At 47.3% G+C, this 27,443-nt stretch overlaps 1 protein-coding gene across 4 annotated transcripts; it reads right to left on the minus strand.

The window, feature by feature from the left end:
* Positions 1-200: 200 nt before the first annotated feature.
* On the minus strand, positions 201-26,033 carry rgl1 (ral guanine nucleotide dissociation stimulator-like 1). 4 transcript variants are annotated; one of them, XM_056414299.1, is made up of 18 exons: positions 25,464-26,033; positions 13,053-13,163; positions 11,149-11,357; positions 9,873-9,947; positions 8,764-8,954; positions 8,538-8,662; positions 8,230-8,445; positions 8,044-8,147; positions 7,869-7,953; positions 6,687-6,776; positions 6,317-6,403; positions 6,039-6,071; positions 4,918-5,039; positions 4,485-4,574; positions 4,156-4,363; positions 3,190-3,441; positions 2,974-3,088; positions 201-2,056 (listed from the first exon to the last, which is right to left on the minus strand). In XM_056414299.1, the coding sequence occupies exons 1-18, from the start codon at positions 25,620-25,622 to the stop codon at positions 1,860-1,862; spliced, it is 2,469 nt and encodes an 822-aa protein (XP_056270274.1). In that variant the 5' UTR covers positions 25,623-26,033; the 3' UTR covers positions 201-1,859. The 4 variants fall into 4 exon arrangements, with proteins under 4 accessions (XP_056270274.1, XP_056270276.1, XP_056270277.1 ...); XM_056414301.1 differs by having other exon boundaries at positions 4,180-4,363; positions 25,464-26,032; XM_056414302.1 differs by lacking the exon at positions 25,464-26,033 and adding an exon at positions 15,509-15,866.
* Between the last annotated feature and the right edge of the window lie 1,410 nt (positions 26,034-27,443).

Genomic DNA, 27,443 nt, shown 5'->3' on the forward strand with positions numbered 1-27,443 from the left:
CAGTAAATGTGAAGGTAACAGGAGGGTTAAGGCCCCGCCACAGATGCATGATTCATTGACGGTGGACAGTTGTTTGTGTAGTCCCCTCGATGTGCTCTGAAATATGGAGAAATACAACAAGTTTAGACACAACTATAATAATCGTAAAGTTCCTCATTAGGAAATCGGAGCGAGAGGGAATCAGAAACACACAACCGCCATAACAATGATAATAATTTATTTATTCAGGTAGAGTAAAAGTCTTTGGCAGTGAAGAACCCGGGAACTGAGGGCGATTTATGGGGAACATTTGAGGAGTGAAGTGCTGCATGGAGACAAATGATCGGCCCGACTGGACCATTAACACCAGTCCATAACCGAGGACCAGTTCTCCCAGTGGGAGCGTAACCTCCACCGAGGAACATTAACCCGGTTGGACAAATTGGCGCGACGGTGTGGATAATAACTAAAGAGTCATAAAAAATAATAAAAAGAGGCTCAGAGGGAGTGTTTATCTGTGGCCGCTGTGATGTGACGGGTGAAGCCAAGATGGCGGTTTTGGCCTTGGTGCAATGAAGTGACGCGTCGCCTCGGCAACGAGTTCCTCTTCAAACAGTCAAATTATGGCACCGACGTCTTTTAACAAATTTAAATGACCCTCTGAATTCGTTAACATCGACTTCATCGTTCTCCAATCTGGCACACGTGTCCGGTTTGAATTGGAGTTTAAGAAAACATGTATATATATAAAAAGAGCAACAATTACAAAAACAAAAATAGCAACTCATTAAGTGAAGAGGGGGGGGGGGGGGGCACTTACAGAGCGGCTCGGTCACTCTTTTATATTCACATCACATCTCCTACCCACTGACAAGTGCAGCTCTATAGGTCATATACAGAGGTACAGAGTATAGATCAGTTTCTTCCCCCATCCCTGCTCATCAATTCATTTATTATTTATTAATTAGTTTATTTATTTATTTAAAATATAAAAAAACAAGTATGAAAATGAAAGGAAGTAATGGAACATCTTTCTGGATAAGAAAGAAGCACCACACGTCATCTCTAAACCCCGACGATAGGGCGGGTTTAGGCCGTTGTTAAAACCAAGTGAGGGAACCAATCAGAATGCTTCGAACATTCGTCACACAGCTCGCCACATGAGGGGCCGAACACACACACACACACACACACACACACACACACACACACACACACACACACACACACACACACACACACACACACACACACACACACACACACACACACGACAGGTAAACATGCCCGACTAGCGAAAAACAATGACATCACAGCTCCTGTCAATCAATTAATCAATTAATATCATTCAGAAATACTATCAGAGGTCCATTCATTCATTCATTCATTCGTCGGTAAAAAGGCAACAGGACCGGACACTCGGTCCACTTCTCCTTCTATTCCACCATCGCTCTCCTCTTTCTGCATTCGTCACACTTCTAGAACCACTAAAGTGAATATTCCGCTACACACAGAAGTCCATCATCCACCGTCAGAATACTGCTGGAGAACCGGAGTTTGGCCGCTCCCCTAAACATGTGCAAAAACCTGCTGGGGCCACTAGGGGCCGCTGTTTCACTCTGTCACAGGGGTCACTCGTCGGAAAAAAAAAGTCACGCCTCACTGGCACAGCAGCCGGTCACGCTACACACCCACGCTCCATATTAATGATGGCGGAGCTCGTAAAAATAAAGTCTCCAGAGCTCCTTGTCCGTGCGTCCCTCCAGCTTCTTCATCTGAAATCCGATCAATCCATCAAGTCTGTGCCCCCGTGTGACCCTGGATTAGTGGTTTCAGGGGCAAACCCGCTGGGGTCCCCCGGGGGGTGGGGGGGGTGGGGGTCACAGCGTGACCTTGCTGAGTCTCAGCGACAGGCTGGAGCGGTGCTGGGCGCGGGGGAGAGTGGAGCTGCAGCGGCTCCGCAGCTGGACCGGCCGGCTCGCCCGGCTCGCCGAGCCTCGCAGCCGCAGCAGGAAGTCGTAGTTGGCGGTGGTGTTCATGGCGTAAAAGACGTTGGCGTTGTCCGGGATCACCAGTTCTTTAAAAAAAAGAAAAGGGAAATACAAAAAAGGAGGGCGGAGAGAAAGCGGACATTGTGAGTATGGTTTGAACTCGATACAGACATTACACACGGGTCACTGGGGTTTGAAAAACAGCTGATCAGTGGAAAAGATGACAGGAATTGAAATGCTGCATTGAAAACACTGAGGGTAGTTTTACAACCGCAACAGCTTCTGCTTCCTGTGTGCATCTGACTGTGGGACTATTTTTGGAAAGAGTGTAGGTCTGAATAATGAGAAAGGCATACATGCATACATGCATACATACATGCATGCAAACATACATACATGCATACATCCATGCAAACATACATACATGCATCCATACATGCATACATACATCCATGCAAACATACATACATGCATCCATGCAAACATACATACATGCATCCATGCATACATACATGCATCCATGCAAACATACATACATGCATCCATACATGCAAACATACATGCATCCATGCAAACATACATACATGCATCCATACATACATACATGCATGCAAACATACATCCATACATGCATCCATACATACATACATACATACATGCATACATGCATGCAAACAAACATACATACATCCATACATGCATCCATACATACATACATGCATCCATACATACATACATGCATCCATACATGCAAACATACATACATACATGCATCCATACATGCATGCATCCATGCAACATACATACATGCATACATACATGCATACATACATACATGCATACATACATACATACATGCATCCATACATGCATCCATACATGCATATATGCATCCATACCTGCATACATACATACATACATGCGTACATACATGCATACATACATGCATACATGCATACATACATACATGCATGCATACATGCATACATAACAATGTGTTTACCTCTCTCCTCAGAGATGACTTGTACCAGCTCGTATCCCTCCTCTGGCTCCACCTCCAGGTTGTGCTTCGCCATGGCTCTAGAAATGACCGCCGGAGTCTTGTCTTGATTGGTCAACTATTTCAGGGAAAAGACAAAGGACATTTCTCACGTATCTACGTCGACAATGTCGGAGCATCCGGCTCAAAGCGGGAACACACGCGTGTCTGTTCATTTACCAGGATGCTCTTGTAGAGGTTCCCGTTGCCCTGCTCCAGGCTCACTCGGACGATGCACGCGTCCTGGGCCTGCGTGTTGTAGGCCGGGGTTTGGCTCGGGGTGCTGGGGGGCACGGGCGTGAGAGAGCGGGAGCGCCTGTGGGCGCAGCGGGGCCCGGGGAGCGGGGGGGACGCGGGGGTCACGGAGACGCTGGCTGTCGACGAGCTGGTGTCCATGGAGTGGAGCGAATTACAAGAGGAGGATTCTGATAGCTGAGAGAAAACAGAGAAGCAGAAGTTAGGACGGGGATGCAGTGAACCCTCATCTGAGGTCATTCACGTGCAGCTGCTAGAGGTCAGGGGAAACGGGAGTGGAACAAAGGGGAACATGCAAACATTGTTTTTCTAATAAACATGTTGCCTAAGGGACTGTATGACAATTAATAGAGGGGAGTGTAGAAGGTTTAAGGATTTTGGGGAGAATAATGGAGGTGTCATCCCACAGTTGTATGTTATATTATTTTATTTATCCCTAATAAGAATTATTTACAAAAATAAATATTTTTCAAAGGATATAATACTATTACAAATAATAATTCATTAATAATAATAATAATAATATAAGAATGGCTTTTGTGTGCAATAATTCTCTAGTAGGATCATGTCAGACAGGATTAAATATAAAAATGGTTTAATCAAGAGGACAAATCATTTGCTTTTATTTTCAATAAGTTACAATTTCCACTTTGTGTTTTGTGGCTTTAATAAATTATCATTAACATATGAGGTTTGAATCGTACAACTGCAACTTATTTCGTGCAATTTTAGTCATTCACAGCAAAGTGAATTGTACCACTTCAAAAGTATGACATGTTTTGCTTTTTTAGATATTTGGGGAAAGGTGTCAAGGAGAGGGGCCAAAGGATAGATTAGTAACAACAATTCCCCAAACCAATGAGCTTCACACGGTATGACCAGCATCAGCACCTTCTCTGTGGCGCTGCAGCGCACCTTGTTGAGCTGGGAGTGGGCGGCGTGGGTCGGGGTGAGACCCTCGCTGTCCGACGGGCTGCTGGAGTCACTGGAGGACACGCTGACCGAGTCCAAGCTCTCCCCCGAGCTGCCAGTAGGGGGCGAGCGCGGCGTCTCTCTGACTGGAGAACTGGCCGCGCTGGAGTCCGCTCCAAGAAACAGCCTGCCGAGAGGAAAAGTTGCTGATTGGGTCGTAAAACAAAATGGGTCACAGCAACCCGCTGTTTAAAATATGACAGTGTGACAATACTTAATTGCCCTCTTTGTTTCCTGGATGTACTCACAGGCTGAGTCTCTTCACCATGCTTTTCCGAGGTTTGGGGAAGGTCGGGCTGCTGTCACCGAGGCCTTCGATCTCGCAGGACAAGGCGTAGCTGCACGAGAGAACACCGATAATAAAGCCAAGTCATCATAAAACAAAGCATGTGTCTGGGGGGGGGGGGGTATTGGTTTTTTTGGTTGTTTTTTAGAACCAATGAATTCCTGAGTAAGAGAGGGAAAGAGACGGAGGGAGAGAAGAGAGTTCACAGGTCAAAAGCAATAAGTACAATTGATCAGTAAGGGAGGGAAGACGCGACATCAGAAGAGCAGAGAGCGGCGAGGAGAAAGGACCCGAAGAAGCTTCTGTTGTCTGATTGTGGACAATAGGTCCAGCAGACCATGACCGCCAGCAATAATGTGCTGGTTCTGGACCGGAGGACATGTGACGCAGTGTACCTCTCCTCCTCACTGAGCTGGAGCTGGCTCTTGAACCAGCGGAGGAAGGCCGGCTCCGGGCTCAGACAGTAGCTGTTGCAGGCCGACTGGAGCAGCTTGATCTGAGCGATCACCTCGAACTCCTGCAGAGACGGAGAGGGACGGTCAGAGAGGGGCGGTCAGAGAGAGACGGTCAGAGAGAGAGAAGGTCAGAGAGACGGTCAGAGAGAGAGACGGTCAGAGAGAGAGACGGTTAGAGAGAGAGACGGTCAGAGAGAGACGGTCAGAGAGAGACGGTCAGAGAGAGAGACGGTCAGAGAGACGGTCAGAGAGACGGTCAGAGAGAGAGACGGTCAGAGAGACGGTCAGAGAGAGGGAAGGTCAGAGAGAGAGACGGTCAGAGAGAGACGGTCAGAGAGAGACGGTCAGAGAGAGAGACGGTCAGAGAGAGACGGTCAGAGAGAGAGACGGTCAGAGAGAGAGACGGTCAGAGAGAGAGACGGTCAGAGAGAGAGAAGGTCAGAGAGAGAGAAGGTCAGAGAGACGGTCAGAGAGAGAGAAGGTCAGAGAGAGAGACGGTCAGAGAGAGAGATGGTCAGAGAGAGACGGTCAGAGAGACGGTCAGAGAGACGGTCAGAGAGAGAGATGGTCAGAGAGAGACGGTCAGAGAGACGGTCAGAGAGACGGTCAGAGAGAGAGACGGTCAGAGAGAGAGACGGTCAGAGAGACGGTCAGAGAGACGGTCAGAGAGAGAGATGGTCAGAGAGAGACGGTCAGAGAGACGGTCAGAGAGACGGTCAGAGAGAGAGACGGTCAGAGAGAGAGACGGTCAGAGAGACGGTCAGAGAGACGGTCAGAGAGAGACGGTTAGAGAGAGACGGTCAGAGAGAGAGAGACGGTCAGAGAGAGACGGTCAGAGAGAGAGAGACGGTCAGAGAGAGAGAAGGTCAGAGAGACGGTCAGAGAGAGAGACGGTCAGAGAGAGAGAAGGTCAGAGAGAGAGAAGGTCAGAGAGAGAGACGGTCAGAGAGAGACGGTCAGAGAGAGAGACGGTCAGAGAGACGGTCAGAGAGAGACGGTCAGACAGGATGCGATGGCGGCGCAACAGCGTTGAGATGGGAGTCGCTTGGAGCTGCACTCACCCTGCGTCTCTTCTCGAAGTTGTTCAGTCCGCCCTGCCGAGGACACAACAGGACAACAGGACACGCGGTCAGACCGCGGACATCACCGCATACCCAAATGGCCGCTTAGGCAAACATCTTTAGTGGAGCGCTCCAACAACAGAGACATGGAACATTCCTCACGCACTCATGGAAACTTACGGCGGTTATTACACCGATAGATTCTCAGATGGGTCACAGACACGTGCTCTCAGATAACACACACACACACACACCAGGTGGTTCTGGCTTCCTCTTACCTCGACCAGGTCGGGCAGGGCCGTGTCCAGCATGGTCAGGTCCGTGAGGAAGGTCCCTAAGTACGGTATCGTTCCTTGCATGGCTCCCTGCGGAGAAACACACGTGTTTAAAGAAATACTTTGAAAGGACGAGCACAATGAAGCCGCAGACTAATTCACACTCGTGATTTACAGGTGGGGTTTTGAATAAAATACAACAAAGGCTTAATGCGCAGAGTCCACCGAGTAAACAAAGCTCAGCACGTGGCCGCGTCCCGCCGGAGAGGCCAGAACTCACTTCACAGCACATTTCTGACGCTGGGTTTGAGCTCTCCATTCGTCCGGCATTGGTCACAGACGCTCGTGGTCAGGCGGGTTTTTGTTCGCTCACCATTTCCTTCTGCAGCTGGAGTCTCTTGTGGGTGCGTTTCTGGTGCTCCTTGGCACAACTCTCCAGACTGGCGAACTTTGAAGTGCCTTCCTGTGAACACAAATACAGCTTCAGTTCTACAGATTCTCCCCAGTGAGAGAAGGATTTCAAAAGATTTTTTAGATAAGAAGAAGAAGGCTTATGTCGACCTACACTACCGTTCAAAAGTTTGGGGTCACTTAGAAATGTCATTATTTTTCAAAGAAAAGCACTGTTTTTTCAATAAAGATAACATTAATCAAAAATACACACTATACATTGTTAATGTGGTAAATGACTATTCTAGGTGGAAGTGTCTGGTTTCTAATGAAATATCTCCATAGGTGTATAGAGGCCCATTTCCATCAACTATCACTCCAGTGTTCTAATGGTACATTGTGTTTGCTAATCGCCTTAGAAGACTAATATCTGATTAGAAAACCCTTGTGCAATTATGTTAGCACAGCTGAAAACAGTTATGCTGGTGATATAAGCTATACAACTGGCCTTCCTTTGAGCTTGAAGTTTGAAGAACAAAATTAATACTTCAAATATTAATCATTATTTCTAACCTTGTCAATGTCTTGACTATATTTTCTATTCAATTTTCAATTCATTTGATAAATAAAAGTGAGTTTTCATGGAAGACACAAAATTGTCTGGATGACCCCAAACTTTTGAACGGTAGTGTACATCTACCCACTTTTAAACAAGGGTACTAAATGTACTACTTCATAATTCCACTGTTCCCTCAGATATTAAAGGGGACATTTATGTTCATTTTCTGATTCCTACTTTGAATTTTGATGTTTCTACTCAAAGTTTTAATGTAATAAAAACAGATTTTTTTTTTTTTTTACAGACCATCTCCTGGAATTTACTTGTATACATCCTCTCTCTAAAAAGATCAGCTTTAGCGCCATTCTCTTTCAGTCCCACTTCCAAAAAAGCCAGTTATAAGCCCGTTAAAGCTCATTATAAAAAAGACACAGTTTCTGAATATGGGCCGTGTGCATTTCTCCATGAATTGACTGCTTTGGCACTTTCACATTGTTTACATAGTCCCCAGCTGCTTTATTATTTGAAATAAAAACAAAAAAATACCAGAAAAACGTACATTGTACAATCCGGGAGCTTGAAATAAAAGTCGAAGTGAGAGCTCACCCTCATCAGGAGCTCTCTGCTGGTCAGGTAGTTGTTGTGATCGGAGAAGATGTCCGACAGTTCCTCAAACGTCTGCATGCTGTCTCTGTGTGACGCGCAGGTTCAGGTGAGCTCAGGAGGGAACGTCTCAGAAATGCTGCCGAGTTCTGCCACGACGGCGCTTCTCAAGACTTACTTGTGCACACAGGCCCAGGCCCTCTTCAGCCGGTACAGAGGGTTGGACTGCAGCGCGGAGACGATGGCTCGCAGGGACGAGAAGTTCTTGCGTATCCGACACTCCTGTCGGAAGACGAGGAGAGTCACGACGGGGCGTATAGATGAACCCGTGTGTGTGTGTCTGTGTGTGTGTGTTTCTGCCAACCTGAGCGATGTCTATCCAGCGCTGGATGACCCGCGCTCTGACGTGCGGCCTGACCTGCCGGTGCTTCAGCACCGTGCTGACCACGCAGGCCGCCACGGCGTTGAACTGCGTGATGGTGGCGCGCACGGTGGGGGCGCTGTGCTTGTTGTGCTTCTTGTCCCTCTGAGACCAAACCGAGCCCAGGCACTGGTGGGGCACCACCTTTTTGAACAGCAGCTGGACGCGCAAGGACAGGACTGGGAACGTTAGTACACCGCCGAAGAAGAAGAGGAAACACCGCGTCCCCTTAACATCTCCCCCCCACTTACCGCGTCCATGTAGGTCAGCTGCTCAGCCAAGAGGTCGGCGTCGAACGACATGAAGTCCTCCTGGAGCTCGATCTCCACTTCCTCCTCTTCCCCCAGGCAGAAAGAACTGTTTCCGTGGAAGCCAACTGAAAGCGGGGAAAAAAAGAAAAAAAAAATCCATGTGAGTGGACGATAAAACATCACGCGTGAAACGGCGAGTCGGGAAACGGACGCCGCCGCGAGTTACCGTCCGACTCGTCCGCGCTGGCCTGACCGCGCAGCTGCTCCAGCAGACCCTGCGCCCGTCGGAGAGCCTCCGAGCCCGGCAGCGTCCTGCGCAGGTAGTCCGTCAGCTTGTGGAGACACGGGTAGTCCGGGGGCTGCTGGAAGTCTTCGGGACACTGGTCCAACCAGGCGCGCAGGATGGACGCCAAGGCCCTGAGGAAAGATTAGATAGATAGATATATACTTTATTAATCCCCAAGGGGAAATTTGTCGTCACAGTAGCAGCACCAATAAACTAAACACACAAGAATAAAAAATAAAATATAAAAAACAGGGATGAAAGATATAGGAGTATACAAAGTAAAATCTAAAATAAACTAGAATGGGCACTCGGTAGAGCGCATACCTTCGCATATCACAAGATTGGGCATTGAATTATGAACATTTTGGCATTAGTTGCATGCCAATTGGACAAAAATGTATCGTGCTATGGTAAAAAAAGAGTTTGACCTTTCCACGACCTTGACCTTTGACCCAATTGATCCCAAAATCTAATCAAATGGTCCCCGGATAATAACCAATCATCCCACCAAATGTCATGCGATTCAAGAACATTTTTACCTGTTCATGACCTTTGACCTTGACCTTTGACCCGATCGATCCCAAAATCTAATCAACTGGTCCCCGGATAATAAACAATCATCCCACCAAATTTCATGCGATTCGGTTCAATACTTTTTGAGTTCTGCGAAAGATTTTGACCTGTTCATGACCTTTGACCTTTAACCCGATCGATCCCAAAATCTCATCAACTCGTCCCCGGATAATAAACAATCATCCCACCAAATTTCATGCGATTCGGTTCAATACTTTTTGAGTTTTGCGAATAACACGCATACTAATAAATAAATAAATAAATAAATACACGGCGATCAAAACATAACCTTCCGGCATTTTCAATGCGAAGGTAAATATGTATGTATATGTATAACATATATGCATACACAATACTAATGACAAATTAAATTAAATTACAGCGTTGGGAGAGCAGGCGAGGACAGAAGGCCGGGTGTGATGGAGACACATGGTATGTATTGAAAGCCGTCCATGAGGAAGAGATGAGGAGCGTACCTTCTGATGGCGCCGCTGCTTTCAGAGCCTTTGCATTTGCCTGCGTCTTGCTCAACTTCCTCCCCGTGTCCGTACCTGCAGCGGAGAGTAAGCAGAGGGTCCGTTCACAACCACTCAAATGTGCACTACCGTTCAAAAGTTTGGGGTCGCTGAGAAAAGCATGTTTTTTTAATGAAGATAACATGAAATGAATCAGAAATTCACTCTATACACTGTTAATGTGGTGAATGACTATTCTAGGTGGAAACGTCTGTTTTTTAATGAAATCTCTACACAGGCGTATAGAGGCCCATCTCCAGTGTTCTAATGGCACATTGTGTTTGCTCATCGCCTTAGAAGACGAACGGAGGGTTAGAAAACCCTGGTGACGTTATGTTAGCACAGCTGAAAACAGTTATGCTGGTGAGAGAAGCTCTATAACGGGCCTTCCTTTGAGCTCAAAGTTTGAAGAACAGAATTAATATTTCAAATCAAATTCATTATTTCTAACCTTGTCAATGTCTTGACTATATTTTCTATTCATTTGATGAATGAAAGTGAGTTTTCATGTAAAAAACACAAATCTGTCAGGTTGACGCCAAACTTTTGAACGGTAGTGTCGATGCATGTATAGCACAGGTGTCAAACACAAGGCCGGCGGGCCAAATGCGGCCCGCCACGTCATTTTATGTGGCCCGTGACGGCTTCAAAGACACACGATCACCTTTTCTTAAAGAAATTTAAGAAAAATATCCTGTGCTTATATTTTCCAGGTTTCAAATCAAATGGATTTATATTATAATATTAGAGAAATGGTCTTACGTACCATAGTTCTACACTCAAATAAACAATAATCAAATACAAAGAGAGTTATTTAACAATATGCTCGGGAGTAGTTTATACATTTATGTTTCAGTTATACCGGCCCTTTAACCCTCCTGTTACCTTTACATTTACTAACATATTTTACCCTCGGGGTCAATTTGACCGCAGCAATTAAAACCTCCAGAAAATTATTAGAATTAATATTGATTCCCAAGTTTAAGTGTCAGGTACTTTATGTTTGTTTGTTGACTACCTAAATAGCCCTTTAAATAAATAAAAAAGTTGATAATTCTTATATGTTTGACACAGTGAAAAACAGCCGACGTTAAACATTGAATGGGGTCAAATTGACCCTAAAGGTAACAGGAGGGTTAAGAGGCCATGATGCTGATGAGGCCCGCGGTGAGCAGGAGTCTGACGCCCCTGATGTATGTATGTACGATGTGGCCCTTTGCAACACTCCGGCCCCCACCTGTCGAGCAGCAGCTGCAGGACGGTCGTGGTGCTGGCGAAGGCTCTGTAGGTGGAGAGGAAGATGGAGGTGTACGTGAGGTCGTTGTCTCCGAACGCCGTCAGCAACGTCTCCACCAGACGCTCCAGAGTTCCGGCGCGGATGCTTCGGATCTTGCAGGTCTCCAGCTGGCTCACCGTGTGGCCGGGAGGCAGGCGGTCGCCCTCCGCCTGAACACAACACAAGCCCCGCGTGAGCTCCCGGCGCTTCTCTTCGCTTTGAACGCGCCGCGGATTAACGCTCGAGTCAGGTCCTTGAGCTTTGACATGTGGAAATCACAGGAGTGGAAAACAATCCACCAGAAGACGAAAGCTGGAGGCAGGAAACGGGAGGGGGGGGTGGGATCATAACCCTATATTTAATTCTGATATCTCCAGATGTGTCCGACCATTGTGTCTGCGGGGAAGCGGAGTGATGGGGGTTACAAAAACCGGCCGGGGGAGAGAGTAGAGGAGGAGGAGGAGGAGGAGGAGGAGGAGGAGGAGGAGGAAAGAAAGAGAGACCGTGGTGAAGTCAGCGCGCCACAACAGGAAGTGCTCCAATCTGTTTTTAATCACGACAGGCCCCTCCCACCCCGGCCCCTGCAGACTGAGAGGAGGACAGCGAGGCAGCCAACTTCTCCCACCACTTCCATTTAATGACCAAAAAACGCCATTACGCATCTCTGTGAGGTGACCCCCCCCCCCCCCCCACACACACACACACACACACACACACGGGCTTTACAACTCACAATCAAGTGGAACTGAAGTTACAACCGAATTGGGGCCTCACGGGCTGTAAACACCCCCCTCTGACCCCCCTCTGAATCCCACCAATGAACAGTAATTGTTGTTATTCGCTGACAATTGGCTGTTTATGGTAAATAATAACGCCCCGATGGAGATCGCTCTGCATTCTGCTCCACTCAATAGACGGCACTGTGTAAAAAGCACCCGTGTTGTTTTAATTAGCTGGAGGAATACAGTTGGCAGCTCATGCCGTTAATACATCAATACGCTCTTAAAGCCTCAGAGCTGTTATCCATTATGTGGCTAAACCCCCCCCCCCCCCATTCCACCATGTCAGCACAAAGAGACACCAGTGGTACTAACTAACTCACTAATAACACAATATCTGGATTCGTTTTCCTTCCTGCAAACAAAAAGGCATCTGTAATCTCTGCATTCCTTCAATAGGAAACACACAAGAGGAACTAAAGACCTAATTGGCCCTTCTGTGCTGCATAATGACACACTGTGTAACATCTTATTATGGCGATATAAACAGCACAGGCTTCATATGCAGTGGAAAAATGCACAACTCAAGGGAAAGCCTCTAATACCCCCACCGTCTTCCCTTTTCTTTCTGGGGTCATACCAGCATTTATATAAACATTGTTGCGAGACGTTTCGTTGGCGGTCGGTAAAGTCAGGAAATCACATGCTCCGGCGAAACAGTCCAGGCCTGGTGGAACTGTTGATCTGCAACAGGCGGCTAAAAGGTGTCGTCTAAACCGGGAGGTTCATAGCTCCGATGTTAAAGCAACAGAGCCCAGAGACGGAGAGACGCCCCGCTATTGGCTTCGAACAATAGAGATTAGGTTCTGTTTTTTTTATGATGAGCAAGTTTGCTTTTACAACACAATCTACTATTCGATAAATCCCCCCCAAAAAAGGCAGAGACTATTCCACCTCGGGTATAAATCAGCAGCTCACATTTCCTGCAGAGCGACAGGTTAAGAGGAGTGGAAAAAGAAAAAGGAGGAGAGAAAAAAGCAGCATCGGGTTTTCATTCGTGGAATCTGTTTCTCCGACGGTTTCTTTCTTTGATACTAAAAGCTCCGTCGGCTGTGGTTCTGACAGACGTCGGACGGGCCGACTCACCCCGAGCCATCTCGCCCCCTTGTTGGCCGCCTGCTGGATCTGAACCCTCTTCAGTGTCACGTTGTAGATGGCTCCTTCCTCGACTTCCTCCCCCCAGTCCTGCACTGAGCTCTGCATTGGAGAGAGTAAGGGGGGGGGCACGTGTTAGAAGACTTCCAGGAGAAAGACAAGGACACTAACTCACTGAGTGGCATTGCAACAGTTTTAGAAAAATGGCAAACTGAAATGCTTTTTGGAAACATCTCTGAGAAAAGCAGAAGGACGCATCGGGAGAAGAAGAAAAACAACAACAAAAGAAACACAAGCAAATTCCTCCAACAATTTATGGAAAAGAAGGACTAACGTGCAGGAAAACATCGAGAATGACCGACTCCCACCAACCCCACCACCGCTGCAGCCTCCTCCTCCTCTTTTACTCCCTCTTTTATTCCCCATCCATCTCTTTCACCGTGTCCCCCCCCCCCCTTCTCTCTCCGAGGTGAAGTCAGAGATGGACTGCTTCGCTGGAGGCCTCGGAAAAGCTGGAGATAAGAGCCCGAAGGGACAGACTCTCGCAAACAACCCCCCCCCCCCCCCCGGCGTTATAAAACGAGACGTGCCGATATGTCTCGAGTAATTACACGAGCCCAGAGAGCACAACAACACTTAAATCAGCAAATAGATCTCGCTCCAAATCCACTTTGTCTTCTGGCCTCTGGTCGTAAATAGCGGACACAAACTAACAGAGTGACATCAAAAATACAAAACTCCTGCTCAGGGACAAGAGAGAGAGATACGTCAACACATGAAGGAGACGGAGACGACAACAGAGACGGCCGGGCCGAATATAAACACCCTACGCTTGCAGTATAATGACCGAGTCCTCATCACACACACACACACACACACGGCGGGTCGCCAAGATCACTTTAACTCGTCCCCACTTTTCATTCACGCGGCTGAATGGCGGCGGCCACACTGAGAGGCCGCCAGAAAAGAGGTCACGAGAGGTCAAAGCCGCCGTTAGCCGGCTCAATGGACGGTCCTGGAGGCCGGGGCGGCACTCAGCCGTGACTGGGACGTGTTCGGGGGTTGAACAGAAACATGTGATGCTGAAATGAAAAGAAAGCCCCCCCCCCCACCCCTCCCATAAAAAGAAGAAGAGGGGATCTTAACTGGCTCTGGCCGATGAAACCAGTAAGCATGTCTGTGTTGTTGGACGTCAGAAAGCCCCACTGGTCTGACACATGTCGACATGCCCGGTTCAGCATCTTGTCTTGAGGTCAGCAACCCCAGTTTGTGCACATCTCTCTCTCTCACTCTCTTTCTCTCTCTCCGTTTAGCAGCTGCTGGCTCAGAGACAGATAAATACATCAGCGCATGAGTCATGCAGTCCATACAACTCCCAAAACAATAGCGAGAGCTCTCTTCCCTGCTGCCCGGGATGCTGAGCTCACAGTCTATACACACACACACACACACACACACACACAGCCTGCTTTTTGTGAGCCACAGAGCTGGAGATGCTTTTGGAGAGCAGGGCTTTTACAAAAAAGGAAAAACAAAAAAAGAACGTCTCTGCTGGCTTTGTGCACCAAGTTGTGGGTCTTATGGAGAGACAAAGTTCCAGCAGCGTAGGAACCGATTGTCACTGGGAGAGTTCTACTTAACAACATTACACAGCAGATAAGGATGTGTTTACAGAGAGCACAGTATATCGAGAGGGCCCCGGGGTAAGGTGTAAACAGTTGTTTACTCTCTGCACTAAGTCGGGTCCTTCACCGAGAAGATGCACACAAGGTGCACAGAGTTTACCAAGAAGAGCAAATAGCGCCTTATCTCTGCTTGAATAGTGCCAATCTGCCTATCAGCTGCGTGTGAAACAATAGTCCCAAGATAACAACAGCAACAACAACAACAGTTCAATGTTTGGGGATGATCTGGTTGGCTTTTGTGTTGTCCTCGCCTGGTCGCAGCTGGGACCCGAGGAGAGAGCGCGATGGCCCCGGGGGCCTCGTCAATTGTTCCCTCTCGGTTTCACCCCCAAACAAAAGTGTTCACATCCACCACCAGGGAGGCAGAGCTAACGGATCGAGTTCATATTCTGGCGCAGTCAGCATGGGGTTTCTTCTTCTCTTCTTTTTTTTTTTTTACATGATCTCAACCTCATCCAAACTTCGCGCGACATCTTTACGCACCGACGATGAAGGTTAACCTGGATTTAAAGCCCGGCCGAAACAATTAAAACTCAATGTCCAACGGTTCCTCCTCCTCCTCCTCCTCTCCCCTTTATCCACTACTTTCCCAAGCCTACAAAACACCCCCTCCTTTTCTCCCCCCCCCCACCCCTCTCCTCCTTTCCCTCTCCCTCCCGCTCCCCCTCGCTTCAAAAGCCACAAAACAAACAGAGCGCACAGGGTGGGAAAGCACGAGAGGGTCTTTTTTGTTGTTGTTGTTGTTTTGGTTGATGTTGTTACCATTTTACTTTTCCAGGCGAATTTCATGGTGAGCGTTTCTTTCATGATCCGGGGACAGCATCAGAGCTCGGGTGTAATCCGCCAAGGGAAGAAGCAGAAAAAGAAAAAGAAGAAGAAGAAGAAGAAGAAGAAGAGGCGTTCCTCTGTTTTTTTAATCCAATCCCAGATCCACGCCGAAACAAAGATCTTCTCCTGCAGCGAGCGCACACTTTCTCCAACTCCAAACTCCAGCTCGTCCTCTCCTGCCTGTCAGCCAGCCTTCCCCTCTTCTACTGAATGACGGAGCTCCGCCTCTTTGCACTCACAACAGTCCCGTTGAAGCTCCTCCCCCTTCCTTCTTTCCTGACCTCCATCATTCTGACTGCAGCGCGCTCAGACGCAGGCTTGTGATTTCTATTTACGCAATAAACAATAAATCTCTTTCTAGAGAAATTCATAATACTCGTAAAATATTGTTATAATGGGTTTATAGATTAGATTTATTCACTTTATTCATCCCCAGGGGGACATTTATTGACGCAGCAGCAAAACACAAATATACAAGACAATAAAATAAAATAACAAGGCATATTACATTTATGAATTTAAATAATAAAAGAAATGAAAATATAAAAAATATAGTGATTTATATACCGTAATCCTGATTCTGTATGCAGATGGCTATGTACAGTGTTTTATTGGTATTCTTCTTTTTGTTGTGTATTGTTTTAGCTTGTTATGAATAAGAAAACAGGATTTAAGAAATATATGTTAATATTGGGTGCTTTTTTTCACTCCTAATTGCACTGTGGAAAAATGTTACTGTGCCAACTATTTGGCTTCAGGAGTCAAGTCGGTTGGCAGTGTCGCTGTAAAGTCTGTGTTTAGTGCAATATTGCAATATTAGGGCAATATTCCCTTTTTCAGACAGTGTTTTCTTGAGTGGAGGTATGGAAGCCATTAACAGAGGGAATATTACTATAAAAAGACCATAACTCTGGGAGACACCTCCTTTATATGACGTGTTGTCCCTCATCACCTGGAGTCACGTTACATAAGAAGGGATCTGGGCATGAACAGTGAAGCCAGTCTACCAATGAAACAAATAAATCTAGAACCATGGATAGAAATTATTTTTACCCCGTCAAAGTCCTGGGAGTGCATTACCCACAATGCAATTCAACCACAGCAATTGATCAAAGATTCCGGTGTCTGATGCTAGGAGCCGAGATGCCGAGCTCTTTGATAATGTAAAGTATTTCCTCTGTAACTATACACAACATATATTAAGTTAAAGGCTGTATAATATCTGACTAGAAAGGCCTCCGGAACGCTAGATGTAAATTGTGTATCTGTGAAGTTCAAGATCAAAAGTCCTTCCCCCTTCATTTCTTCTTCTCTGGTCCTCACAATAAATATATTTTCCCCCCTTCACCTCTCCCCTATCCTGTGGGAGAGTTGGGTGTCATTTGTTGTCCATTAATTTGGCTAATCTCCCCCGGCTATCATTTTGCATTGTTTATTGATTTCTGTTCTTTCCGACAATATTATCAATGTCAACATAAGTCTATCGTAACCATCTGTCGGCAAATGAGAAGCTTCTTTCCATCACCACAGAACTCTGCTCTGCCTTCCTGTCTCCGGTCCACCGAGCTGTGTGTGTACCTGTAAACACAAGGCGTGTTTCCCATGTAGATCGCCGCAAAGTTCACATCCACATTCTGCCGTCCGAGTGGATGAAGCGCGTCGCCGTCACGGCTCCTCGCGTGGGACAATACGAGGAAGGCCGCGGGGATGCCGTCACCGGCACTGTGCATTGTCGGCGCCGGGAGAGGAGAATGGGCCGAGTGTGAGAATGGGCGCACTGTTCCGCTGTGAGCGGGCCTGCTGCTGCGCACGTACTCAAACAGCCCACTCGTGTGAGTCGACTGGAAGATGTGAATGGAGCGGCGGCGATGTGAGGGCTTCTTTTTGTACGTAGACATCCGTCACGCGTGAGCGAGCGGTGGGCCGAGCGTTTCCTCCTCGGGACGATGAAACCACGAAACTCCTGATCCTTGAGTCACGAGACAGAGGGAAGGTCACGAGGGTCATTGTCATCTGGGTCCGTGGGTGAAACGGCAAGACGTGTCGTGGCCTTAGTAGTGTGTGTGTGTGTGTGTGTGTATGAATGAGATATGCCCACTTCTCCGGCTCCCATAACACCGACACGTAACCCCAACGTCACACTCAGCATCACTGGCTGTCGAACAGTGACGGTGAGTGTCTCCCCCCCACCCACACACACACACGAGGCATCATCAGTCGTCAGTGTTCCCTCCGCGTGTGTGTTAATCATATGTTTTTATCAGGTCTCCTCCTCTGCATATCTGGCCGGGCTCCAGTTCCCAGGCCGAGCTGCCCCAGCATCCACCCGGGTCTCTGGGGCTCTGGGAAGCCCACAGGGGCAGTGGGAAGGTCGCGACCCCACGCGACCCCCGGCTCGGCCCCGGGGGGATCGCTCTGTGGGTCTCACAGTGGGAATGATGTCACATCTGAACGCAAACAACACGTTTGGCCAAAATGTGACCGCTGCTCCTACGTCTGATGGATGAAGCAGATCGGGGCGGTGCAGTTAAAAAAAATATATATATTAAAGATGTCTTCTCTGGAGTCCAGATGCATGAATGTATCCTACTGTAGTATAAGTATTCTCATAGGATGCATCCGAGGAGGCCCGTAGGCCTAGGAGGCATTCTGTTTTTAGGTATTTTGGTCCTTTAGGGCAAGTTAAGGAAAGAGTTTGACATGTTGGGACCAACACTGATTGGCTCATTGTGCCCATCGTGAGATGAGAAGGATGCCTTCTGTCTAATTTGCATATTCAGTCTGAAAAGCAAAGTGTAAATATGAGAAGTTTGTGTTTTGTAGGGTTAATGTGAGGACTGTTTCTTCACCGGAGGCAGTGACTGTTACATTCAAGCTATATGAATGCTGAACATTACCGGAAATGACGTGGAGAGGAAGGGTTCCTCACATGTACATTATTTCATTGTTTTGTAGTTTACTGTCTTTGAAGGAACTAGCAACTATAGCAGAGCAACTGTCAGAAAGTAAATGTATTAAAAACGTCCCTCTGAGTAGAAGTATAAAGTCACATTAAATGGAAATCCTCTCAGATTGTCCGTTTCCAGGTAACGTGATGGATGTGAACGGCGTCTCCGTGTTGCAATATTTCCAAAAGAATATCAAATATCGCCGAAGGTCTCCGTGCACCGTAACACCGGCCTTTCTCGAGGAAGACAATAATGATGACGACGTAATTACGCCCTTTGACGTGGGCACAGCAGTTTTTTCCGACTTGGTTCCTGCTTTTATTGAGCTCTTCCTCTCCTCTTCAACAAAGGGAGCTCCAGAGCAGACGGAGAGGGGACAAAAACAGGAGGAGGAGCGCCGCTTTCGCACTGTTATTGCACCGCTGTGGGGAAAAGAACGCACATTCCAGGAAATCTCCCACTTCCTGCCTCCTGATTCTCGGGCCCTGAGACGAAAGGAGGAAAACAGGGTGGGGGGGGATTCCTGAAGCAAGTTAGATAGAGCAGCGGGAACAGACGAGGAAACTCAAATGCTGGGAGAGGAAGAAAAGAAAGAGAAAAAAAAGGGGGCAATAATGGAGTTTTTGGAGGGGAGGGGGGGGGGGGTCTTGGGCAGCATGTGTGTTTACACCCAAGATAAGAAAGCCATGAATCGGAGAAAATGTAGGACACTGTTGAGATTAACTTGAAAGGACATTATCTCTACTGTGAGTGTGAGAGGGAGAGACGGAGACAGATTGGGGGGGAGTTCACAGTACAGCCAGAAACTGAGAAGATCCACACCGGGCCCGAGAGACAAGCGTGAGGTAACAGGACCATCGAGTACCGGCTTCCAGAGAAGGAGTGATTTCACACCGGAAAAGTGAGGCCCTGTTTTCTTTTCTTTTCCTGTGGAAAGTCATCGTGTGAAAACAGATTTTTTTTTTTTAAAGGGAGAGAATCTTTCCGGCCACCGTAACTGGACCAAATGTGTCGGTACATTTTTGCTCCGTCGTTGTCTGTACATTCTTCTCGTATTATGTACGTGTATACGCACACACAGTGTGTGTGTGTGTGTGCTGGTGTGTGTGTGTGTGTGTGTGCGGTCGGTGGGGTTTGTGTTTCCAAAGCATACTGGCCAGCAGACGGCAGAGTTCATAAACCGCTGTGTTTATCCAGAGTCAGCAGAGGACTTGAGCCAAGCCAGGGCCGGAGCAACAAAACCCGAGAGGGTTGGATTTATGGCGCGGGAGATCTGCTCTAACTCAATAAAAAAACCTGAGAGTGAGACCATCAGAGGAGCTTCGATTGGTCATTCGAGAGCAGTGAAGACGGGGGGGGGGTCAGTAAGTGCACCGGGGTTATTTGAAAGGTAATTAATGGGTCGAGGGATCAGCCGACGAGTGCGTGTGGATCCATGAGAGCAGCCATAAAAACACACAGTCGGATAAGGACATGGCCGCCCTCCTCTCATCCCTCTTCTCTCTCGGCCTCGTCCTCGCTCAACCGAACCCTTTGTTCAAACCGCCACATTAAAGCCCCGTCTTCTCTCTCTCTCTTTTCTCTTATATCATGCCTCTTTTACTCCCCTCAGATCTATTGTCCTGGCTGTTGTTGAGCGCTCTCTCCCCCCTCTCCCCCCCCCCCCTCTCTCTCTCGATGGGTGACATCATTCGTTTCCAGTAATGTCCAGAGCGTCAGAGCGAGCCTCCTCCTCCTCCTCCTCCTCACAGCTGACCCGGCAAGCTAAGAGAAAACTTCAAGGAAAGTTCGCTCAGAGTTTCACTCGCACTCAACCTGCTGAAGGCTATTAATGCACAGCGATGTGGAGGCAATTAGAAAATTGTGAAAAGAGACTTTAAAAAAAGATTGTAGTTTTCCCCAGCAGCCTCCATTTGGTGTCAGCTGGACCTTGCAACTAAAGAGAAGATAATCCTCTCTGGAGCTACGATGACTCAGACGGTATGCTGGGAGTGAAGGTACTTTCAGATGTCTCTGCATTTAGAAGAGTTATGATAAATTCCCAGCGTACACACACACACACACACACACACCCCCTTCACGGGGCCCCAACCCCCCAACATCTAAGCCCTGCTAAGCCTCGAATGAATCGGTCTGGACTGGCTCGGTTGTCTGTCTGACCCCTCCCTCCTAATGAGAGATGGACCATCTGTTGCCGGGCAGATATATTCATGTTGTCACACAGTTGTCAACAAAAACAGCACACAGCACCAATGAAGCCCGGCGCACACTGACAACGACAAAAGGACCCAAATCACACCAGAGAAACTACGCAGACGACTTGGTTCTGACTGAACTGTGAAAAATAAATAACTTGTTTGTGTTATTTTAAGGTTTTTTACGCTGTTTGTGTAGAATCAAAGTGTGGAGCATGTGCCTGAGGGGAAATGAAAGTGCGTCAGCGATGCTCACAAAAAGAGGCGGTGGACGAGCGCGCCCGACCCAAATGTGAAATGTTTACATGTTTATGTAAAAAACGTAATCAAATTTGTGTACGGTTTTGGTCTGCCTTCAAAATATAGCCGTCTGTTTCACTTAAACAAATACAGGATGTGCTTCCTGTTCTAAAGTTAGAGGCGGCCATTGCTTTGTTTGTCTTAATGTTGGACCTCGGCCGGTGTTAGTCAGCAAACTGCTGACATACGGTCTTATCATTAACATGCACCGGCGGCCTCATGCCACACACACACACACACACCACAATGCCAGCTTGATCCCAGTCATGCGTCCTGGCTAACACTGAAAGCCCTGCCTGAGTGGGAAAAACGAGAATTGTGTCACAAAGCTGCAAACCATGAAAACAAACCCACCCTAAGAGGGTGCCGGTGCACACGTCACCCTCTGCCTCCTACCAACACACACCTAAACACACACGTCGTCACAAAACACCCTCCCACCTGCATACGGCGCGATGTGTTGAGCGAGCTGCTCCTGTGGCGTGCTGAGACGCCCGCGGTATTGACTTTTCACACCACTTCTATCATGTGACCTCATTAGGCCCAAGATCACATGATTACCCTCCGGAGTGCCGCGGGCAACGGGACCACTTGACACACTGAGGGTCAGCCGAGTGTTTACTGGGTCAGAACTGGTCTCAGCCGGACGAGTGAATCGCTGAGTGGATCCTCAAAACACGCGACGAGCGATGAGCACGACTCGAGGAAACACTGAGACGTCACTGATCAGGAAACGTGCACTTCTCTGTTCAGGAAGACAAGAAAGAGGAAGGAGGAGTGTCGACTCAGCTTTCTTCATTCTTTTCAATGGAAAACGCGGTCTCATCGGAATTATCTGCCCCCCCCCCCCCAACTTCCTCTGTCCCCCGTTTTCCTTTTTTGAAATCACTTCTGCTTCTCCAGCAAATGACCCGCTGAGGTGATTGAACTCGACCCTGCACGGTTATTATAAGCCAAACAGGTGAGAGGTGGAGTTTTGATTGATCGGCCTGCAGGTTTCACTGCGTTGCATTACCACTGAGAGAGAGAGAGAGAGAGAGAGAGAGAGAGAGAGAGAGAGAGAGAGAGTAAAAGAACACAAGAGGACTTCTGGAGTGTAAAATGTCGTGCGATAAACGACTCGTCGACACTCTCACTTCTCTGCAACCCGGGGTCAAACCCGGTCGAGTCCTTTCGTTATTCCCGCTTGTGACGCTTGATCTTGCAGCATCCGGGTAATAAGATGCATTGTTTATTCTTTCAGTTGCTCCATCTTCCTGAACATGGTGTGTGTTCCTGTGGGAGTCTCCTCCTCCTCAGTTCTCTCCTGAAGGTTTCTTCCCTTTTCCCCCGTGAAGGGTTGTTTGGGAGTTTCTCCTGATCCGATGTGAGGTTTTGGGACTGGGATGTCTATGTGTACAGATTGTAAAGCCCTCTGAGACAAATTTCTAATTTGTGAAAAAGGGCTATACAAATAAACTCAATTGAAACTGAAATTGAACTCAGTGAACTTCCTTTAGGGAGCGACACCTCAGCGCTGACCTGACCTGTGGACCCGACTGCCTTTAAACGCACCGCGAGGTCATAATTATATTCCGTTGCTCCGTTTATGACGGGCATGGTTTCATAACATGTCCACTGACAGGGACAGAAAGACACACCTGACAGCAGCAGAGCCAGCTGTTGGTATGACAAAACGACACGAGGCCAGGGCGTGCATTTATGGCTTTTTATCTCAAGAAGCCATCTACCCGTCACGCTGGGAGCTCTATGATTACCCACTGATGGTTTTAGTTTATTCTAACTTTATTGGAGGCATTCAATCCTCTATATTGCCACCCCTGTTGCCTTCTTTCCAAAAATGTGAGGGCAAACACGAGTGAAGACTGTCAAGAACAGTCACGCACCGGGTGAGTTTCCGACATGCCGATCTTGGGTGTATAAGCTGAGTCTCTCTCCGGCCGGCAGCATCCACAGAGAGTGCCCGGCTTATGCAAGCGACCCTCCAGTCGGGAAAACAATTGGAGGAAACAGGGCTGTGAGACGGGAGGACACGTCAACCAGGATGTCAGATAGCGAGCGAGGAGGAGGAGGGTCTTGCAGCACGGTGGGAGAGACATTTTGTTATTTTCATAGTCATGATAATGGAGTTTTGGGGGGATTGGGTTTACTTTTCGCTGTAACAGAGTATCAGTGCTGCAGCAGGTGCATGGAAGGGTTACAGGGCCCAGGCCCAGGGGCCCAAAGTGACCGTCACCTACATAGTGTCACTCAAAGAGACAAACACGGACAAGGACTACAGAATGCAAAAAGACAAAGATCTGGATGGCAGGGGGGACGGAGTCCACAAGGAGACTTGCAACGACCATGAGAAGAGACACATCTACCACGGAGAGACACAGAATAACTACAAAGAGACAGAATAACTACAAAGAGACACAAAATAACTACAAAGAGACACAGAAAAACTACAAAGAGACACAGAAAAACTACAAAGAGACAGAATAACTACAAAGAGACACAGAAAAACTACAAAAAGACACAGAATAACTACAAAGAGACAGAATAACTACAAAGAGACACAGAAAAACTACAAAGAGACAGAATAAGTACAAAGAGACAGAATAACTACAAAGAGACACAAAATAACTACAAAGAGACACAGAATAACTACAGAGAGACAGAATAACTACAAAGAGACAGAATAACTACAAAGAGACACAGAATAACTACAAAGAGACAGAATAACTACAAAGATACAGAATAACTACAAAGAGACACAGAATAACTACAAAGAGACAGAATAACTACAAAAAGACAGAATAACTACAAAGAGACAGAAAGACAACAAAGAGACAGAATAACTACAAAGAGAAAGAATAACTACAAAGAGACAGAATAACTACAAAGAGAAAGAATAACTACAAAGAGACACAGAAAAACTACAAAGAGACAGAATAACTACAAAGAGAAAGAATAACTACAAAGAGACACAGAATAACTACAAAGAGAAAGAATAACTACAAAGAGACACAGAAAAACTACAAAGAGACAGAATAACTACAAAGAGACACAGAAAAACTACAAAGAGACAGAAAAACTATAAAGAGACAGAAAAACTACAAAAAGGCAACCACAAAGACTAAAAAGGGCAAATTTGTCACAGACAATAAAAGTGACAAAAAGAAAAATAATGACAAAGTTACACAAAACAACTACAGAGAGACACAAAGGAGACCACCATTACCACACAATAGACCACAGTAAGAAAAAAAGGTGCTAAACAACTATGCCGCGCTCCTATTTGGGAGGTGGGGGGGGGGGGTGATTACTCCACCCGTGAGGATCTGGGGTTCAGTGTCTTGCTCAAGGACGCTTCAGCGGGGCCTGGTTTTCTGACCCCATCCTCCCGACTCGCTAGATCTCAACGTGCCAGATGTGAAACACCGAGAAAAAAAACTATTTTCAACTTCATCGTCAACACCACACGTGCGCACGTGCAAACAGTTAGCCGCAGCTACGTCGGAATAAGCCGTCGCCGCAGGTCATGTTCTGGGAATCACGGCGACGGGAGGAATCCGCGGCCTCTCGGACCGACTTAAAAGAGGTAAATAAACACCAAGTGTAACGCGAGCCACAGTTGGGTCGGCCGACGCACATTAAAGTCATTCAGGGGATTGGGTTGTGCAGTAAAGTGAGTCATGCTTCTCCTGTGAACTCTGTGTCCACTCAGCAAAAGTGTGCATCCTGCATCGTTATGCAGTGAATTACAGCTTTTAAACGAGAGGTCAGCCGTCCTCCTGTCTGCGCCACCAAAGGTCACCGTCGAGTTGGTCCACTTATCGCATGAAACGGTGAGTCAAGGTCACACAGAGGAACTGAAAATGAAAAACATTGAGAAATGTCGCCGATTGATCTTTGACTCGACGCAATAAGTCGTGCATGTTTTTGATTCGGTTTCCATGTGAGCCACTTCCTGTGCTTTTACACTGTTGTTTTATGGAAGTGTGGATCACTGGTTGCAGGATGGGTCACTACCAGGGTGACCACCACAATGGCTGTGACACCTTTGTGTCTCTGAGAGAATTCCTTATTATTATTATTATGATTACTTGTATTATTATCTCCCCCATTCCTCGCAATCACCGCAGACGGCCGGCCGACAGACCTTGGAGGAGCGTCTCGGCTCCTCTCCGCACATCTTTATCTGTTATTAATTCCACGCTTCTTTTCTCTCTCGTGTTTTCGTTGCACTTCACGGTTCCCATCCTTGAAACTGCCCCCGAGCCTCTGAACACCAAACAACAGGAGGCGCAGGAAGGTCACGCAACAGGCCGACGTCTGCCGCGCGGTCACACACAGGACTGGAGGTACCTGTGCTTCCCAGATATATACATACGTATATATAAAAAACAAAAAAAACAAGTAGATTTCAAACCAAGACAGACGCAATCATTCTGGACTCACCCAGTGGCGGGGGCTGCTCTCCGGGGAGCGAAGCTGGTACCTCTGCAGGGCGACACCTCCCTCCCCCTCCGGCAGTAAGCTGCAGTCCAGGTCTGAGTACTGGTGGCCGGGGCCCGCGGGCCAGGGCAGCAGCGTGCTCAGAGGGCAGTGGGAGATCATGCCGACCGCCCGGGTCAGTGGCGGCGGGGGGGACAGCGACCGCAGGACATACTCCAGTCTGGACGGCAGCGTGGACGGAGACTTCTCCGGTGGGATCGGGAGCAATGTGGGTTTAAGGGTCACCTGGTCAGCTCCTCTCCTCTTCGTCTGGGTTTGTAGACTGGACTTGTCTTCGGCTCAGAGGTGTCACCAATGATAACTCTCCTCCTCTCAAGTTCTCCCCCCTCAGTCGGCTCCCTTCCTGTTTCTCCCCCACCGCACGGAACTCTGCTGGCCGGCAGCTCTCAACCACATGAGTGATTAAAGTCTATTGTCTCTCTCTCTCTCTTTCGCCTTCTCCCTCCTTCTCTCTCACCCCCTACATTCATCCATGCCGGGAGGGGAGGAGTTATAACTCCGTGGCCCACCCCACCCGTAAAAATAAAAAAATAAAAACTACCCACTGACTAAAGAGAGTTTGACTGTGAAAGAAAGACAGGAAAGCTGCGATAGAAAGGAGGATGTTGTGGAAGAAGTTCTAAGAATGACTCACAATAGCAGGCATGTTCCATGATGGATGCACTTTGGGCCTCATGGATGACTCACGCTGCCTTCTTTGAATCTTCAGACACATTTCAACTCTCGTTCTTGTTAAACTTCTCTGCATTTGGTCCCTGAAGCTCGTTCGAGTCACTTCCTTCTCGTTAAATACGTCTCTGAGTCGTTCAGTCGGCCCTGTGTTAGTCAAACGGGACACACACTCTTTTTATTTCATTTTTGTTGTTGTTGCTGCGTTAATCAGAATCAGAATTTAGCTTTATGTGCCATGTATGTGTGCACATACGTGGAATTTGACTCCGGTTTCACTCTCATCCTACATACATGGAATTTACCAATTAACAAATAACAGGATACATATAAAAAAGACATTGAAGACAACAGAATAGCAGCATGTGTGTACATGTGTGTACGTGTGTGTACGTGTATTTACAAGTCCAGTTGTGTGAATGTGCGGATGCCTCCAAACAGTTACTGAGTCAGCTCTCAGCTCGGAGACATTTGACGGCAACGGAGCAAAGGTCAAACTATAATAAATGTGTAACAGTTATGCAGAGCACGCGCGCGTGTGTGTGTGTATGTGTGTGTGTATGTGTGTGTGTGTGTGTGTGTGTGTGTGATCGAGGAATAAGAATCAGTCATGTATAAAACATGACTGGTTTTGAGGAGAGGATTTTCTCCGACACACACACACACACACACACACACACAATGGTGTTAATATTGAACAGAGTGTGATGAAAGTGACTTGTTACAGTCAGAAGTTGCAGTGTGTAGTCAAACGTTACATCCGGTTTTCTCAGGTAAATAAACAGCCACTGGAAAAACATCATGTCAGAGAAAACATCCGGCGAAGTTGCTTCATTGCAGACACACACACACACACACACACACACACACACACGTACTCGCTAATGAACACATCACGATCTGTATGTATTGTACTTTGAGTGAGTGTATTACTCGTATACGACACTTTACAGATTAAGATTTTACACAAAAAACACACAAGGGTCTAAAACACAAGAAACTCTTAAACCGTTAATCCTCAGCCTTGTTGACATGTGGCCCCTTACAAATATAACAGCGTGTCGCTGGGGCCTCTGATGACGTTTACGCGCTCCGCCGAAGAGACGATTCACCTCTAAACTCCTCAGATGGTTTCATTTGAACAACTAATCCACGAATAAATAGATCAAATACAATGATCAAATGATTAGGGAAATTAATACTAATTTATGGCAGGATTTATTCTATTTTTCTCCCCCTGCTCAACTCATAATC

This window comes from Pseudoliparis swirei, chromosome 5 (genome assembly GCF_029220125.1).
Source record: "Pseudoliparis swirei isolate HS2019 ecotype Mariana Trench chromosome 5, NWPU_hadal_v1, whole genome shotgun sequence".
NCBI classification, from domain to species: Eukaryota; Metazoa; Chordata; class Actinopteri; order Perciformes; family Liparidae; genus Pseudoliparis; species Pseudoliparis swirei.